Here is a 15,000-nt window from a genome sequence, read left to right as displayed (position 1 = left end):
GGTTTTCACCTTTATCATGCCAGACCAGCTGTTCCTCTGCCAAAAGGAAACATGTCCCGGTGGTGAGGTCATCCAAATCTGGCTGTACATGCCAGGTGTGTGTGTGTGTGTGTGTGTGTGTGTGTGGAAATGAGTGACTGTGTCCTGGCTGTGACCTAGTGATCACAGCCCTCTGCTTGTGTAAACACTCACAGTCCTTAGTAAATATCTGCCTGTAGTATGAGGGGTTGACTTGATCCCCCCCCCCCCCCCCCATGCACACCATCTCCCTCTTCCTCTCAAACACACTGTCGCAGTCTAATGGTTTCATTTCCGCTGCTCTTAAATTGTGAGAGCCTTGGGTTATTCAAGGGTGCCTTTTATGTACACAAGTGAAATTACACAGGGCATGGGTCGTATTTAAAAAGTAGAATTAAAGGGGGCTTTGTCTTCGTTTTCAGGAATCCTCTCTTCCCCGTGGTGTTTGCTTATGAAAACAGTGTCCTGCTGGGTTTAGGAAGTTCTTAAGATACCCCTCCTGTATTTCACACACATACACGACAAGTGTTATCCTTTATACAATATATCCTGACTCTCTTACATGCATTACTATCTGTTCTTGCATATTGATGGCACTGGCTGTGAGCACTATATCTCACTAAAAATAATCTGGAATGTGCTCAAGAGTCCAAATGTCTCACTCGTTTTCGGCGTTCGTGCCTGCAGACGGTGTAATTATGGGCTGTTGTTGCCATGGTTCATGGCGCACGTTGGTGCGGGTGAGCTGGTGATGGATCGCTCATTGCACATGTGACTCACGGCCCGTTTGGCGAGCGCGGGTGGGATGAGACGCGTGATTGGCTACCAGAGTGCCCGCTTGAATTGTCAGCACCGAAACCTGTGGTGGAGAGGGCGAGCATGTCAAACAGAAAAAGAACTCTGTGCAAATTGCTCACTTTCTCCTTCTGTTTTGTCCCCTCCTTTGCCCCTGCCTCTCCTCTCCATCTTTCTTTTGGACTCTTCATCATTCACTCCTCTCTCTCTCTCCCTCCCTCTTTCTCTCTCTCTCTCACTCTCTCTCTTCTCCCTCGCTGCAGGACACTCCACAGGATGGCTACAGCAGCAGGGGCCAGTCGACGACGATGACTTCAGGGAAGCCCAACCATGATGAGATGGGCCCCAACCAGCAGGACCGACCCTCCAGCCTCCCCGTGAGTCTCCTACTCTGTCACAACAGGAACAGGCCTGTCATAGGGTGTCAAAGCAAATAGCCTTGAGGTTACTACACACACACACGGACAAGCTTTTTGGTTGTTTTACAAAGGTGTTTTGACACCTTGAGTGTGACATATGAATCAACATACATAGACTCTGAATAGACTCTGACGTGACACGTAAGAATCAGACACACACACACACACACACACTAACATGCAGAGGTTTTCATGCTCTTAAGCAGCATTTTGAAAACTCTGAAGTGTTTGGTGCTAGCAGGCAAGTTGTACACATTGTGCTTCCTGTTTTGATCTTGGATAAAGAATACTGTGCCGTTATAAAATGTTTGAGTCTGAGTTCGCTGGTTCCACAAGCCCAATAGCTGAGCCAGTTTCCAGACCTAAAATGGTGGCATCAACTCTTGGTCCTATGACAGCCCTATAACAGAGGCCTCAGTCTGCAGCTTCCGTCACACTCGGCCCTCTCCCAGCTTCAAGGAGGTGACTGCATACTGTGACTGGGGAGACAGATGGGAAGACGGAGAGACTCAGAGAGTGGAGGAGAGAAAGAAATGGAGGAAGAAAGAAGGAAAGCGATAGATAGATAGATAGATGGATAGAGAGGGAGAGAGAGAGAGAGGAGAGGCAGACTGAGACTCGATGCATTCCTCTCCTGCTGCAGCGCCTCCTCTGCTCTGCCTCTGCACCTCTGAGCTGTCGGCACACTATTGGTGGAGAGAGCCGTCAATCAGGGGTGGGCTCACGGCTTCCACGACCTATCTCGTCGCCCACCTCTCTCTCTATCTATCTCAAGCTGTTTTTTTCCCCCCACACATATCCTCTCACAGAAGCAGATCTGTTGGATTGTTTACTATTCATTAACGTTCTAATGACCAGACTCAAACAAATATCCTTTCTAGCTGAGTAGCCTGAGGGAGTGCCATTTGTCACAGTCTTACACTAGTAGGTGCGGCAAAGATGCCCTTCAGAGCTGGCCCAGATATCAGTGTTCCACGCTGACTGAGATGGTTTGGGTGAATTATGGATTTTCAGTGATGATGCCACACTGAGGAGTGCCTGAGAAATCACGTTATGTCTTAAAATATACTAAAATCTTAAATAACTCTTACGTCAGTGCACTGTTTACTATTTTTTTTCCCCTTGCTACACATAATGCAAAGTGGAGAAAGGCTTCCCTCCTACTGATTGTACATCGAGGTGTTGGATGATTGGGGGCCATGAACTGTATGATGAGCATGCACATAAGGACAGACAGCACATTGTATTGTGCTGTGTCTTTCCTAGTCAGTCGGTCAGTCTGAATGTCTTTTTCACATTGTTGCCAGACAGGCAATGGTTGAACTGAGGTAACACTCGAGTTTCTTTAAAAGCTTTGGGCTGAGTCTTATGTCATACTGAATGTTCTATTTTTAAATCGCTCTCACACTGTGTGTGTGTGTGTGTGTGTGTGTGTGTGTGTGTGTGTGTCAGTGTGTGTCAGTGTAGCACAATGCCCCACTGAACCCTAGCCAAGGACAAGGAAGAGGGAGATCAGGCTCATTTTATCATGTAATCATTCACTGCTTTCTCAAGCTTGTACCAGTTATCACCAGCTGACTGATTCTCTGTCGGCCTTAAGCTCTGTAAAGCTGTGCAAGGCCTGATAGACCGGAATAATTATGTTATCGACTTATCGTACGATAAATGAAAATACTGGCAATAACTTTTGCAGACCTTTCGCCTGACTGTTGTTTACATTTGTGTTATTAGTCTTTATCATATTTGTTGTAGATTTGTGTGTAAAGACATGTCCTAAAATATAACAATGACCAACCAACTAAAGCCAGTAGTAGATATTGGTGTCTCCAAAGTATACTTGCGAATATATCTCTCAGCAGCACAAGCTGTATCACCCTGTTACAATGTTTGAGCAGTTGTGGGTGGAGAGAGTCCTTGTAGTTAGGTTATTGTGCGGTTACAATAGCATTAGCCTACAACAATAGTATAATTTTATTGCAATATTTTCTGAGACAATATTTCATCCGACAGAAAATAGTTATGGTAACAGGCCTATGCTGTGCTATGTCTGCTTGCTCCTATCTCCTTGACAAAAGCGTCTGAGAATATGTGCATTTCCAATGGTCTCAGACCAAAACTGGATTAGATTTGCTTTTCGATTGGATATATACTGTACATTGGGTATTTTGGGATATTCAATATGCCACAATTTTGAATTAAAGGTACTGTTTTCTATTTCATTGAAGAGATCCTTCCTTGAGAACTCATTGAACAGGTGCATGACCAGAAATGTTTATATCTGCCAATTAATTAACAATCACTGCCGGAAGGGGGAACAAAGCATTTGCATAAATAAGCTGGTCAGTAAAGGTGCAGTCAGCGATCGTGCGTGATTTCAAGCTCATTAAATTTTTTGTCACATTCAGCAATCATCTCCTCACACTCCACGAAAAAAATGGTCTTTGTAGGCAGGCAACCCAGGCTCCGAAAACAAAAGCGAAACTCTGTGTGAAGTTTCTCCGGGAATACTGAAGGGAGGAGTGAGCTGCCTCTCTGGTGTGTGTCCACCTTTCCTGGCTGCTGGGTGGATAGTCACTGTTTGTCAGGTTAGGTACATTTGAAATAGTTAAGAACTATTAGTTTCATACATGTTAGTGATGGATTACATAAAAAAGCATTTATCAGTGGGTCTTGAATGTCTGAATCCCCGATGGTTTCTGTGCTTCACACAGTGAGGGTCAGTTGTTTTAGACGTGACAGTCTTCTCCTGGGTACGTGTGAGACTGAGAGGAGGTTGGTGGTGGTGGTGGAGGTAGACACGACTGGCTTGGATTCCCATCATGTGTGTCACCGCTCCCTCCGGATGCAGCGCGAATGGCTGAGCCTCTGCCTTTGAAACGGTGGGGACTTGGTTGCCTTGGCAACGGCATTAAGTAACAGAGCGCACACACACACACACACACACACTGTGTGTTGCTGCGTGGCCTGTGAGTGGTGTTTGATTGATGCAGCATCACATTTTTCATCTAATGGAATTTGTAATTACTGCCTTGGTTTTTTTAGTCTTGATGGAAACAGCAAGGTTATTGAAACACTCGCGCCAGAGAACTTTGCAAAGACAACTGCCTGAGCACGATGGAATCAAATGATGAATAGGAACAATTATTTGAAAAAATGCGAGCAGTTTCTTCATGAAACACAAATCATCCCAACCAATTTTCCCATGTAAGACTAATGTGATTGGTGTGAAAGATGTCGTCTTGTGTGGGTTTAAGAAGGCCGATCAGTGAGAACACCAAACGCCTTCTCAAAGCAGACCCAGACCTGACAGTTGGCTTGGGGAAGGATGTCATGTGTTGGCTTTTTTTGAAAACTGTCTGTCTGCTGTGGTAGCGGCAGCGTATTTTCAGCGCTGAAACCCTTTTTGTCTCTCTGCCTTTAAATGTAGCCCAGCTTATGCCTCCCCCGAGCTCCCAGGTGTCACGCTTCTTAATTGAAGAATCGCTGTGAAATCTGACATGATGTTAAACGAGTGCTACTGCCTTTCATCTTTCATCATCCCCTTTTTTTTGAAGGGAGAGAAAGAAAACACTCGTCATGAGCGCAGCCAAGTTGGGCTCCCCCGCGCCAAGGCTGTGTAAGTGTGAGCGCCACAAGTCGTAGTGAAGAGATAAATAAGCAGTACTTGAAGGAGGATGCCCGTTTTTCTCCCAGAAGAAAACTCGGATACATCCTAAAGGATGATCTAGCCAGCATGAAGGCACCCAGATGCTGCTATCAACATGACCTCATAGAGAGGCCCTCCACACCTGAATGTCTCTGGTCTGTTAGAGCCCAATCAAAAAATGATCTTTTGAAGATTTTAACGCAGGCTTTGAAAAAATTACTGATTTTGTGAAAGCACAGAGAGTGTTTTTACTTTACATGTCTGAAGGCAGCTGTATGGGTAGAAGCTATAAACACAACTGGCACACTGGTTGAAGTACTTGCCGCTGATTTGAGGTGGAGTGAAATCCAGACCAATGGATTGACTAACAGCTCCCACACACAGTTGCGTCCGTCAACGCATGCCAGTGGGTGTTTCCAAAGGTGGCTATGCAAATGACTTGAAGTATAACCGTAATTTGATTGGAAAGTTGAAATTCTTGACGCGAGCGACGGGAGCAACACGACGCAACGGACCCACATTTCAGTTCGGCAACGGATGACGTAAGCCCATGTAAAGTGGATGGGATGCGTCTCCATTACTGACAACTTACATTATGACGACAACAAAAATCACACAGAAAATGCTTACACAAATGCATGGCATGTAGACACATTGGTTGATAAATCCCCTCCTTGGAGTGAGCGAGAGAGCCTGTCTGAGAGTGCGGTGTCTGCTCAGACCGTTTGGGGCACGTTTGTGCAGCAGTGCAGTGTTACGCTGAGGTGGTGCAACCAGTTGGTTGTTTGAGTCACAGCGGGGCCCTAATCTGCCAGCCCCAGTGCCTGATGGGAAGGTGTGCTATTAGAGCGCCAGTGACGCAGGTCTCTCAGACGCTTGCAGGGGTGTGTGTGGGGGGGGGGGGCGGTGGCAAGAATGCCATTGTCCACAAGTGAGTGTGTGTGTGTGTGTGTATAAGAGAGAGAGAGAGAGAGTTGTACAGGGATTAAGGCACTGGTACAAGGCAGGGAAATCTTCCTGTAAGCCTTTTGCTGTGTGAAGGTTGCAGTGATCCACACTTGGCTATTTGAGTTGTGTGTGGATGTGGTGGTTTTATCTGAAGGGTGCTGAGCAAAAGCCTCTCTGTGCTGTTGTACGCTTTTACTTTTTTCTCCTCTTTCTTTTAAAAATGTCTTCTCAGATTTTTCAAATCTGTCTAACTTGCACACGATGCCTCGCAGTTCACAGGCAGAAATCTGTCAAGCATTTACGAGTGCACACAGTGTAGGACAAAAGCATGCCGTTATGTCACAGATGGCTACAGCTTGGAGCATAATGAACTCGTGAATTTGAAACGAGTACTGGCGTCCACTCCCACTGTAGCCATGCGGCTGTGATGGCCTCTGCCTTGACTTATATGAGCAGCTCCATAAACCGCTGATGCACTGCCTCACTCTGGGACAGAACCGCTCCCATCTTGATAGGTCTGCTGGAGCATCGCATCACCGCACACACACACATGCCTGGAACCTGAGAGAAGCATTACAACGGTGTGACGTCCCACGTGCTTTGTAGTGGCTTATGCACGCACGCACGCACGCACGCACACACACACTACGACTGGAGAGCCTTGTGCACGGCCAACAGGTGTTGGGACCCCCCCCCCTCAAGGCATCAGTTTAGTGTCTTGTGCTGTGTGATTGATGTTATTAAATCTAAATGAGGCCGCACGGGGAGGCATGTCTGGCACAGAACACCTGGATGAAAAAGGAGAGAGTCAGACAAGGGATGATGCTCTGTGAAAACAACGCAACAGTTCTTCCTCCTCCTCCTCCTCCTCCTTCTCTCCCCTCCCCTCCTGAAGCCTGGTATTGCCACCCTGTCTACACAGGCTGGCTAATCCACAAATTTGAGCTTGGGCTGTCTGCTAAAGTGAAAGTGTGTGTGTGTGCTTGTGTGTGTCCCTGCCGCGAATGATCTTGCCGGCAGCAGGGAGGCCATTTGCGTGAACGGCGTCGGTGTGCCGCTGATGCTTTCTGCCTCCATTCAGCCTCTTAATGAAAGGGCCTCGCCCAGGGTGGGGGGGGTGGCAGGATGCTGCTGCAGGGGCTTTAATCAAACCGCCCCGCTGTTGTGTTCTGCTCCTCTCACCCCCCCCCCCCCCCCCCGCGCGCTCAGAGACGCCACACTGTTTGTCATTCCATCCAGTGGCCCGGGATGATGAACAGCAAGGTGGGGGGTGCGACCTCTGAGTCTGAGTGCCTGAGTGAAGGTTTCTCTTTAACAGCTTCTCTGTACGGTTTGTTAGGGTGTTTGTTTGTCAACCTGGTTTACTGTTTGTTTGTTCTTAACGTTAATAGTTTCTCTGCTACGTGTCACTCTCATGTCCCCTCCAAGTTATCTGACTGGTTCAGTTCTGCTAGATTGATTAGTCGTCCTGTCCCCTCCAAGTTATCTGACTGGTCATCCTCCAATCCATCTTCTCTCTCTTCCCCCTTCTATTCTCTCTCTCTCTCTCTCTCTCTCTCTCTCTCTCTCTCTCTCTCTCTCTCTCTCTCTCTCTCTCTCTCTCTCTCTACTCATCTCTGCTTAGATAGCTCCCCATATGTAATTTCTTTTATATTGTACCTTGCCATAGCTCTCCCTCTTTTTCTTCCTTGTCAGTTTTCTTAGGTCGTTTCCTCATTGTTTTTGATTTTCTCTTCCGCGCCTGTCCTCTTCATCTTCCTCTTCCTAGTGGAGTCGGGGATATCACAGGTGTTTGTCTTGTTTTCACGCGTCGTGTGACCCCTGGACAGCAGGAGGGCGTGAGATCTCCCGGCACACCTGTCAGGGCGCTCACCCGCTCCTCTCTTCATGGTGTCTGCATTTCAGTCAGCCGCAAGTCCTCTTCTCTGTCTGTCAACCCAGCCTACCAGGGAGGGGAGATGGGGAGATGGCACACCTTGACATCAATTGTGTGTGTCTGTGTGTGTGTGGGTTGTGGAGTGGGGGAATATTTTGTGTGTGTGTGTGTTCAATCTCTTCCTGCATCTTTTCATTTTATTAGTCATTCCTTTTTGATGGGACACCTGTCCTGTATGTTATTGTATATCTGCTTGTGTGTTACCTTGGAAGGCCAGATATTGAGCCCTCAGCTAGCCTTCCTGCCCGCAGTGCACACACACTTACCCATTTGGCCACGTGGATGAATACACACTCACTTTCACATAGTGTGACACATTTTCTCTTTCACACAAAAGGATCCGCTTGGCATTAGAAGCATCACCTGGCTCTTGACCGCAGGCAATAGCACCTTTGCACACACATGTGCGCGCACACACAAACACACACACACACATACACACACACACACACACACACACACCTCTGTCAGTGCCTGCTTGTCTCCTGAGTGTGGCCCCCAGCTGAGTGCCCATATCTCCTGCAGCTCAGTCCACCCTGCTGACACACACCACGGGCTGACACCAGGCCCTTATCTCCCCCCACAGCGGCGCAGCCAGGCGGGGAGCCCAGACATTAAGACCCACATCTGCCAGCCCTGGCTCTCGCTAATACCTGTTCACCCCCATCCCATCCCATCCCACCCCCCCTCAGCATTCGCTGGCCCTCTCTCCATCACTGGGTGCTGCCGGTAGAGCCGGTGCTATGGTCAGCTATCTGTGACTTGACATGCATCAGTGCAGGCATTGTGGATACAGAAACGTGTGTGTGTGTGTGTCTGTTTCTCTGTGTGTGTGTCTGTTTCTGTGAGGTGTGTGTGTGTGTGTGTTTTGGTGCTGACAGCAAAGTGCTCATCTTTTTGTGTTTAACCTTTTATATTCAACTTCATTTCTGTTTGGTGGTATGGATTCTATGTTTTCTCCCCTCTGCTCTTCTCTGTAAGCTGGGAAAAGTCCTATTACAGACCTGTCAGCAATCGGCGTGTTCTTCTTTTCTCCTCCTCTTACCTGCTGTTAGACAGCTCCTCTCGTCTCCGATTCTCCCCGCGTCGCTCCTTCCCTGTTTCCCCAGGTCTACGGTTGTAATATTAAATGTGGGAATGAGCGAGTGTGTTAGCGTTGGCAATTGATCCCCCGCGCTCTCGCTCGTGTGTTTTGAGTGTGTGCATTTGTGAGCGTGTAATGGCACGTTTGAAGCCCTCGCTCAGCCTGGAGCTGTAGTTTTTCTTTTTTTTTTCTTTCATCATCTCATATTAAAAGGGAATTTGGAATGCCCTCCACCATCAGTCGTATTTATTTAATCAACTAGTCTCTTTAAAAAAGAAATACAATATTCATGCTCATGGACCTGGCACAAGTCCTAGAACCCACACACACACACACACACACGGAGAGTCCTACTGGGCGTTTAAAAACATGGCACTCTCCAGCGGAGAGAGGGAGTGGGTGTGACGAGTGAGTGCCAGACAGGTGTTTTGGGAGGCGGGTGGGGGGTCGTGGTGCACGCAGGGTGGGGGGAGGCTTTTAAGAGAAGTGTGATGTGTTAATGCCACGGTGTGGAGAGGGAGAGGAGAGCTGGGTGCCCAGACCCTGTGATCGTTCTCTCAGGTAGAGTGTATGTGTGTGAGTGAGGTGAGAGAGTGTGTGTGTGTGTGTGTTTGTGTCTGTGCTTGTCTCTGCCAGTGCAGTGAATGTGACTTTGTGCTCATTACCAGAGCTGTGTGCGTCTCCCAGCCCTGTCGTTAATTAAAAAAGAGGGAGAGGCTGTGTGAACATACAGAATGAGGCCGAGGCAGAGAGAGGGAGAGAGAAATAAAGAAGGAAGGGGGTGCAGACACACAGAAGAAGAGGGAGCAACGAAAAGGATCCACCACACAGCAGCTTCAAAGCAATATATTTTTATATGCCCAAAATAAATCTCCTTGTAGCTTTTCCAGTGCACATCCATGTCAGACACATGTACCGGCTGCAGTGCTTTCACGGATCAGGACTGGTGCACAAGCCTAGAAGCCCTGCCATTGCCACCCTCTTTTTTTCCTTCTTCATCTCCCCCCCCCCCCCCTCTCTCTATCTATCGCTCGCTCGCTCGCTCGCTCTTTCTATCGTTCTCTCTTTCTCGCTTTCTCGCTCTCCTTGCCCCCCGTACTGTTGAAAAATGAAAACGAAAACATCAGAATTAGGAACAATAGATCACCGTAATGTGCTCACAAGGGAGAGCTGTACAGAGTACGAGAGAGAGAGAGAGAGAACGAGAGAGAGAGAGAGAGAGGAAGAAAATATGAGGCAGGAGATGAATAAGAGCCTTGGTGGGGGGAAGAGGACTGAGGCTGAATATTCACAGCAATAAATAAACCAGCAGCGCAAAGCATGAGAGCGGGCGGAGGGAGGTGTGTGTGTGTGTGTGTGTGTGTGTGTGTGTGTGTGTGTGTGAGAGAGACGGAGAGGGAGCAGAACGTTCCTCCATGCTCTGATGCTCTTCCCTGTGTGTCTGCACTGTTTTCTCTGCCTTGCAGAAACACAAACACATGTACACACAAACACCCACAGACGTACACACACAAACAAATGACAAACTGAGCTCGGGTGGTTTACATCTCTCCCGCCATGTGACACCTTTCCGCTCTGTTTTGGCATTTATTATTGCTGCACAGCTCTATGTTTTCCTACCCATGCCCCCCCCCCCCCTCACTCCCACTCTCCCTCCCTCTCTCTGTCTGTGTCCCTGTTTCTTTTTCTCCTCTTTCTTTCCTCTGCTCTCTGACTCTCTCGCTCACTCTGTGTCTGCTCCCCTGTGAAGACTGGGGGGGTGCAGGAAAGGAGGGGGGCAGCTTTCCTTTCCAGACCACAGCTGCAGAGATGACACACTCTAAAAAGACACACACACACACACACACACACACACACACACACACACACACACACACACACACACACACACACACACACACATACACACACACACACACTCACGGCTGGCCCTCTCATGCTGACGTACACATTCTCTTTTTCTCCCTCTCTCCCTTCCTCTTTCATTCTACCTCTTTCCCTTACACACACACACACACACACACACTCTGCAATGCATTCTAATTTACTCCGAGGTTGAAAGCGGTGTTGTTTACCCCCCCACCCCCCTATCCCCAGCCCTGGAGGCAGCTCAGTATCCTGTCAGTGTGGGCCCCCACACATTCGTTCTTCCTCTCCTTCTCTCTCTCTCTCTCTCTCTCTCTCTCCCTCTCCTTCACTTTCCTTCGCTCTCCTTTGCTCTTCTCTCGCTCACTTCTTTGATTCGGCAGCCTCAGTGCGCTGCGGCTCGTTCGCCATAATTAGAACGAGCACAAGAGGGATGGAAAAATGAAGGAGAGGGAGGAGGGGAGAGAGAGGAGAGAGAGAGAAGAAGAAGAGGAGGAGGAGGGGGAGAAGGAGGGGGGGGGGTGCTGTCAGGGACCAGAGCTGTGCTGATGAAGCAGACAGGCGCAGAAGCCCATTGGTGGAGGTCTGCAGCGGGGGATGGGCGGCTGCATTCCTATTGGTTGGATGTGGTCCTCGGGGGCAGAGGAGTGCGAGAGAGAGAGAATGAGGCAGCAGGGGAGGGGGAGGGAGGGAGTGGGGGAGCGGGGTGGAAGAGCGGAAAGATAGAGGCCCCAGTGCTGCGCACAGCCTGCATTGAGCTGCTGCAGGGAGCCCAGCAATCTCATCAGCAGCTCATCAAGCTGTGTGTGTGTGTGTGTCTGTGTCTGTGTGGCGCATGTGTGTTTGATGTGTGAGCACAACCCCCCAAAAAAGAGAAAAATCGGCTTTGTTTTCCCTTTGTCAGGCTTCTCTCTCTCTAGCTCTCTCTCTCTCCCCATCTCTCTTTCTCCCAATCTCTCCCTCACACACTCTCTCTCTTTCTTTCTTTCTTTCTCTCTCTCACTCTATCTTTATCTTTATCCCTCTCTCTCTCTCTCTCTCTCTCTCTCTTGTGGCACACAGGCAGATTGGAGACACACTCTCATTAGAGCTGTGCGTTGCAAGCAGCCTCATTCAGCCCCGTCCTCCTCTCCTCTGCCTCTCCTGTCTGGCTCCTGGTTGGGAGGCGCAGCCTTGACATGAATCCAGTGGAGGAGGACACGGCGTGCGCTCCGAGTAGCGCTCATTAAGGAGCGACTCTGACATTGATTGAAATAAAAGTGCCTCCAATTGCATATGACGGGGCACGCCTGGAGAATAGCATTAGCGGAGCAAGCCTGAGGTGTATCCGGGGTTTAGTTTGCTTGGCTTTTGAAGTAGATGCTATCTGTCCTGTCCATATATTTTTTTTTTTAAATAATTATGTGTGTGTGCAGGGGCTTTGCTTGTATTCTAGAGCTCAGTGTGAAAAAAATTAAAAGTCTTTAGACTACCGTATTTTCCGGACTATAAGTCACACTTTTTTTCATAGTTTGGCTGGTCCTGCGACTTATAGCCAGGTGCGACTTATATATGAAAAAAAATATATAATTGAACATGTTTTTAAATGTTAATTTATATTAACTGACATGAACCCTACGTGAAACATTACGTCTACAGCCACGAGAGAGCGCTCTCAAATGCACAAGTCTTGTGCCCTTTCAGTCAGAAATTAGTGATTGGCTATGCCTGAAACACACGTGCATACCTAAATTGTCAAATTATGGCCGGGATTCTATTTATAGCCGGGCCTCAGATTTGGACAAATAAAAGCCAGTATAATTTTGTTTCAATTTAACTCATAAAAGAGCTCTTCTTAATATTTTATATTGTTGGTTGGTATTGTTGCCAATGAAAAGTCATTGTCCTACACCATGAGTCTCCAACACATTGCTCTCAAGCTGCATGCCGCCCCCTTCTGAGCTAGAGGCTGAAGCAGTAACCTACATCTAAACACAATTGTTGCTGCCAGGCATCAGCCTATGAATTTTATAAAAAAGTAAATAATGTATAATTTAAAAAATAACTACATTTAGGCTATCTTAGACCTCTTTGGCTATACGGAATAAGTTTCCCATGCAGCACACGTTCTATGAATGAATGAAAGCGCGTAATGAATACGCACAGAAAGTGAAAGTAGGCCTACTGTGCGCTCCGTGTCTGTAGCTGTCTGTTCACGTCCGCAATCGATTATAACGTCAAATGGAGAAGTCATCCATGTTCTCTCGCGTTATAGGCGGTCATGCTTCTGTGTTTGCAAAATTCCTGACAGTTCCTGATCGCTAAACGTTTTCCTTTCCTGTCGATAGCGGTTAATGTTGAAGCACCTAGGCTATAATTTGACTTCAGCGGTGACAAATCCTGCTGAGAGAGAGAGAGAGCAATGAGAGAGAGGCACCCCCAAAGTGGTCCTGCGCGCGCATGTGTGTGTCTCAATTGAAGTCAGAGTTGGTCCGTCAATAGTCCCGCATTCAGGCCGCTCCATTATTATATTAAGGTCAGATAGCGCTGTAAAATGTGTGGGAATTTCTCGCATTATGATGGCTAGATTTGCGGGACTTTTATTATTATGCTCAATACTAAGTAATAATTTATTCGCAATACCCGCAATCCCGCTGGAATTTAGACCCTGGTTTTAAATGCCATCTTTTTTTCTCTCGCTCTCTCGGAGGTGGCCAGCCAAGCAATTGTTCTGCTGCCAGCCTGTGCCAATATATCGTCCAAAATGCTTGATTGCATTAGAGCCCGACCGATTTATCGGCGGGCCGATATTATCGGCCGATATTAGGCATTTTCCAAACTATCGGTATCGGCATTTATAATGGCCGATAAATGAATCCATCGCTCTAATTATGGCTGATCTAGCCAGAGTCGGGCAGAGAGAACCAGTTATCGGCGAGTGAGATCATCAGTGAAGTGTGTTCATGGTGATTTGGTCACGAGACATACATTGCTTGAAATAACAATTAAAAGAACATCCCCATCAGTTCTCTTAACTCAAATTAGCATGACAAAATTCGTGAAAACAATGTCCAGTTTTGCTGCTGTTAAATAAACCGAGAGTGAAGAGGAATTAGCTAGTAATTACGTTACGTTGTTACAGTGTAGTGGACTGTCTGTCCTTTTAACTTATGACAATGTGACTGAAGATGTATTTCTTTAATAGCGTGACAGTTAGCAGTGAGACGTATCATCTCTGTTATTTTGAAAGCGTATGTTTACAATTTGCAGTATGACGTTATCCATTGCTAAATTAGGGCTCATCATAGACTAGCTAACCACAAAGCTAGCTAATGCCATGAATATCAGTGGAAGACCGCTAACGTTAACATTAATGAGCTTGGAAACCACAACGAACTTAATCTGCCTAAATAAAGTAATGATTTATAACTAGTATATCTGTAGTTACAGTCCCTGCATTGTAAAATGTAAGTTAGACGTGCGAGGAGTGAACATTTAGACATAGAGAAAAAGTATCAAACGTAGCTTGTGCAAAACGTAGCTTGTGCATAAAAGTTAGCTTTTCTTTTACACCTGTGTGAAATCCAATGACTGATTAATGATTAACGAGTTACTGGATTTAGATCACTAAATAGTAGGTTTTAGAAGGCAGGCAGCAACTGATGATTGAAAATGGTTTGATGTAGCTTGATGGAAATAATTTTAAAAGTGCAGGTAAAGGGATAAGCAAGCTGACATTGTAATTATAAGGTAGCTTATAAGGCAATAGGGACTAATTATTACACACGCACACTCAAACATCTAAGAGTGACCTTTATCTTGTTTAATGATAATACAAATGATGATGATAGTAATAATGTCATCATTATTTTTTGTAATTATTAAGTCTTAGTTCAAAGTTATATTTATGAAGCTTACTAAGTCTTTTAATACTGGTAACTTTGATTTGGTTGTTGTTATTATGTTTTTGTTCAAAAGACTAAGTTTCATATCTTAAGTTTCCAGTTTTATACATTTTATTTATCAGAACTTTAATATATTTCGATGTTCCTCTGTTCCACTGTGATAATATTATTTAAAAATAAACTAGTTTTTGAAATGCATTATCATATTTTTTTAGTCAATACTCATAAATAACTACAAATAACTAGTTAGGGAAATCTGCTAATGTTTTGTTGCGCGTTTCTGAAAAAAAAAATATATATATCGGCCGATATATCGGAATATCGGATTTTTAAATTAACAAATATTTGTATCGGTATCGGCCTTCAAAATCCTTTATCGGTCGGGCTCTAGATTGCATTACATT

General features: G+C 46.5%; 1 protein-coding gene across 4 annotated transcripts in view; it reads left to right on the top strand.

Annotated features, from left to right (window-relative positions):
• The window catches only part of arid1b (AT-rich interactive domain 1B), a 73,064-nt gene that overhangs the window by 18,280 nt on the left and 39,784 nt on the right, over positions 1–15,000 (top strand). For all 4 annotated transcript variants that reach the window (XM_076272376.1, XM_076272378.1, XM_076272375.1 and 1 more), the window contains exon 4: positions 1,077–1,190. In XM_076272376.1, the coding sequence (XP_076128491.1) occupies positions 1,077–1,190 (114 nt within the window). The remainder of the gene's footprint in view (positions 1–1,076; positions 1,191–15,000) is intronic.

This window comes from Alosa pseudoharengus, unplaced genomic scaffold (genome assembly GCF_046254945.1).
Source record: "Alosa pseudoharengus isolate Yale_2024_CS ecotype anadromous, Long Island Sound unplaced genomic scaffold, YU_APseudo_1.1 YU_APseudo_1.1_scf_7, whole genome shotgun sequence".
Lineage (NCBI taxonomy): Eukaryota > Metazoa > Chordata > Actinopteri > Clupeiformes > Clupeidae > Alosa > Alosa pseudoharengus.
Note: the sequence above shows the minus strand (reverse complement) of the source record. Positions and strands in the feature narration are given on the sequence as shown.